Raw genomic sequence first — 3915 nt, forward strand, 5'->3', positions numbered from 1 at the left:
TGGTGTATGAATTGAAGTTAGAAGTTCTTTACATTTACATGAAAGGCACTAAGTTTCCACCTGAGGTTTTAGTGAAAGATAGTCAACTACGAGTGTTCTTGAGCATGAAGGCAAAAATGAGTGTGGACAACTTGTTGCCACTATTTGTGACTAAGGTGAAGAAGAATGTGAATTTGGAGCAGACTCCCCGAAACGTAACCCCTAGAAGTGTTGTTGGGACCTTTGTCCCAGAAACTGATCTGGGGGTTGGTTTGGACGAGCAAGTTGGCACTAATGTAGATGATGAGAGAGTGGGTATCGAATTTCATCATTCAGATGAGTTCGATGCTCCCTTTTACAACAATGATCATGTGGTTGATTTGGGTGTGGATGATGATGTGGCTGCTGATGTACCTCCCCTGAGGATGGAACTAACTCCAAGCAACCAAGTAGAGCGACAAAGAAGACCCCCCCGTAGTGAGAATCGCCAAACACCAGGAACTAGTAGCAGTCGGCCAGGTCCCTCTGATAGTGCTCCTGTATCTGAATTTGAAGTTTCTACTAAATTCAAACCTCTTGTGTGGACAAGGGAAGACATAGAGGAAAATAATGTGTATACAACATCTCTTAGTGGTACGCCTTCAGGGGAGATATATCTTGGCAAGTTGTACAAAAACAAGGAAGAATTGAAGAATGTAGTGGGAAGGTATGCACTGAAAAATAATTTTGAGTGGATGGTAAGTAAGTCTGGCACTGATGTGTTTTACGTTACTTGTAAGGATGAAAATTGTAAATGGAGATTAAGGGGGAAGAAGAAGGCACTTTGTGACATGTTTGAGGTTACTGTGTTTCACAACGAACACACATGTAACTTGGATTCTAGACATTCTGATCACCGGCAAGCAGCACCGTGGGTCATTGGTCACATTATTAAGAACAAGTACACATCAGATGGATCTAACTACAAGGAAAAAGACATACAGAGGGATATGTTTGATGAATATGGCATCAAGATGAGTTATGAGAAAGCTTGGAGATGTAGAGAGAAGGCAGTTATGTACAAGAGGGGTACTCCAGCAGAATCTTATACAAAATTATATGGTTACTTCTACATGCTGGAACAAAAGAATCCAGGCACTATTACTGACATTATCAGCGAGGATAACCGGTTCAAGTACTGTTTCTGGTCACTCGATGCTTGTAGGAAGGGATTTAAGTTTTGTCGTCCTGTGATTAGTATCGATGGAACATTCTTGAAGACGAAGTATGGAGGAACACTGTTAGTTGCTGTTGCGTACGATGCAAACAACCAATTGTTTCAAGTAGCCTTTGCAATTGTTGACAGTGAGAATCATGACTCTTGGAAGTATTTCTTGCGGAAGTTGAAGGAAGCCATTGGTGAGGTTGAAAATCTTATGTTCATATCGGATAGGCATCAAAGCATTGAACATGCTGTTGATGTTGTTTTCCCAGAAGCATGCCACTGTGCATGCTTCAAGCATATTACTATGAATGTCAATCACAAGTTTAAGACTGATGTATGCAACAAGCAAATATGGCTTGCAGCTTACGCATGGAACAAGACGGAATGTGATAGGCATTTTGAGGTGCTGAAACAGATGGACCCTGCCATTGCTACATACGTTGAGCAAATAGGGTTTGAAAAGTGGGCTCGTCCTTATTGTCTAGGCGATCGGTACAACATAATGACAAGCAATGCTGCCGAAAGCTTCAACAAGGTGACAGAAGAATTCAGAAAATATCCAGTAACTATTTTGGTTGACTTCATCAGGTTCACACTTCAAAATTGGTTTGCTTCTCGTCTCGAAAAGGCTAGTAAGTGCGCTACTCCTTTGGCTACTACTTTTGAAAATGATTTAAAGGATCAACATAAAGATGGTATGTTCAGGAGTGTCCTTCGTAATGGTGCCCAATTGTTCAACGTTGGTACGAGTCCTCAAGGTGATTGAGGTGGTGATGTGAACTTAGTGGAGAGAACATGCACTTGCGGACTTTTCCAAACGCTCAAAATCCCTTGTCCCCATGCATGTGCCGCAGCAGTTAGTCAGAATGTGAGCGTGTACACACTTTGCTCTCCATATTACACTAAAGAAACGTGGAAGAAGACCTACGATGCCACAAATAATATTGTTGGCGAGGAGGATGAGTGGGTACTACCGGAACATATCAAGAACATAAAAATCGGGGTACCAGTGGAGAAAAAACCAGTAGGTCGGCCTAGGAAGAGCAATGCAGGTAGAAGACCCACGAAGCGTCGACCGTCTAGTGGTCAGGTGGTAGTGGAACCTCGTCATTGTTCGCTATGTCACGGTTCAGGGCACAACAGAGCTACATGCAAAGCTCGAGTTTGAACCATTTCTCTAATATTTAAATGAATATGTGTTGTATTGGTGGTAGTTGGATATTCTGCAATTTCTCCTAGATTAATACTTTTTTGGTTTGTTTACCGACTTTTAGGCGACATTATGCGATTACTGTGCGATTTTTAACTGACAAAAACTTGTTTTTTAGTTTGTTTTGTTCTGTAATTTTTGGCGATATTATGCGATTATTGTGCGATGTTAACTGCACAGGATCTTGTTTTTTAGTTTGCTTGGTTCTGTATTTTTTAGCGATATTATGCGATTAGTGTGCGATTTTTGTGCGATGTCAAAATAATCGTGATTGTTTAGTTTGTTTGGTTCTGTGTTTTTTGGCGATATTATGCGATTAATGTGCGATGTTAATGCGATTCTTACCAAAATAATTTTTCAAGATGTCATGATTTGACAGGTATTTATCAAAAATTAAAAAAATAAAGAAATTGATACAAGCAACAATTTAAATAGCTTTAAATTTACTTGTTATATATAATTTTGGTGAGATTATAATACAATTACAAAAGGGGAGTTTATGTGTATAAGAATAACATTAGAAAAACCTACAAAAAACTACCATGTCAAGTTCTGGTAAAATAGGTCCACACACCACCTATGTCTAAAGGTGAGCATGTTATCATCATGAACATGCTCCAACGACCGTTCCAGCATCAAGTGCTCAATGTGCTCCATGGCATACATTCCACAATTGCCACTAAAAAAAAAATACTAAATATTAGCAACAATTAAGTTAAGTAATTCATAATGGAGTGCAAAATTAAATTACTCAAATTATACAAAAAAAAAAAAGAGATTCACCTGCTGTTCGTTTGTGGTGCAACCTCAGATGTAACTCGTCTATAATGCAGGGGTAGGAGCTGACTGAGATCACCCAACTCCACCGGATGTACATAATTGTTGTATGGGAAATAACCGCTAACTCGGATTAGATTCGCAAATAGCTCGCTGTAAGGCTTCAAATATGACTCCATGCGTGCCTCAACGGTGCCACCGATATCAGAATCACATACAATGATCTCCAAGTTCTCGATATCCACCTCAACTGCCACCCAGTGGCGCTCTTTGGGAAGGTGCAACACAAAGTATATGTACTCCTGCTTCTCCCAACATGGCAAGTATCTGTGCGGTATCCCCTGCACGTAATTCATAACGCCCTCATCCCATTTCATCTTGCTCTTGTCACCCTCATACATATTCCAAAACATGGAAAAGAACTGTGGAGCAGATGTGTCCAAAACTACACCTTTTCGAGTGTAGACTTCTGGGTATAGGGTCCGTCTTCTTCTCAATAAGTGCGCCATGGCATCAATTTGCTGTATTCCAAAAGAAAACAGTAAGACAGAAATCGCATAAAAGTCGCACAAATATCGCATGAAATCGCACAAACCAATTACCAAAATTATTTCGAACGTTGCACAAACATCGCACAGTAATCGCACATAAGTCGCAACAAATACACAAATCACTGAATAATAATCGCACACACATCGCATATAAATCGCATAAAAGTCGCATAACTAGATTAAACATTAAGTGC

General features: G+C 40.0%; 1 protein-coding gene across 1 annotated transcript; it reads right to left on the reverse strand.

The window, feature by feature from the left end:
* Positions 1-2825: 2825 nt before the first annotated feature.
* Positions 2826-3384, reverse strand: LOC133038590 (uncharacterized). The gene is made up of 2 exons (XM_061116736.1): positions 3177-3384; positions 2826-3072 (listed from the first exon to the last, which is right to left on the reverse strand). Exons 1-2 carry the CDS (start codon positions 3347-3349, stop codon positions 2931-2933), a joined length of 315 nt encoding a protein of 104 aa, XP_060972719.1. The 5' UTR covers positions 3350-3384; the 3' UTR covers positions 2826-2930.
* Between the last annotated feature and the right edge of the window lie 531 nt (positions 3385-3915).

The sequence above is a fragment of the Cannabis sativa genome, chromosome 5 (assembly GCF_029168945.1).
Source record: "Cannabis sativa cultivar Pink pepper isolate KNU-18-1 chromosome 5, ASM2916894v1, whole genome shotgun sequence".
Taxonomy (NCBI): domain Eukaryota; kingdom Viridiplantae; phylum Streptophyta; class Magnoliopsida; order Rosales; family Cannabaceae; genus Cannabis; species Cannabis sativa.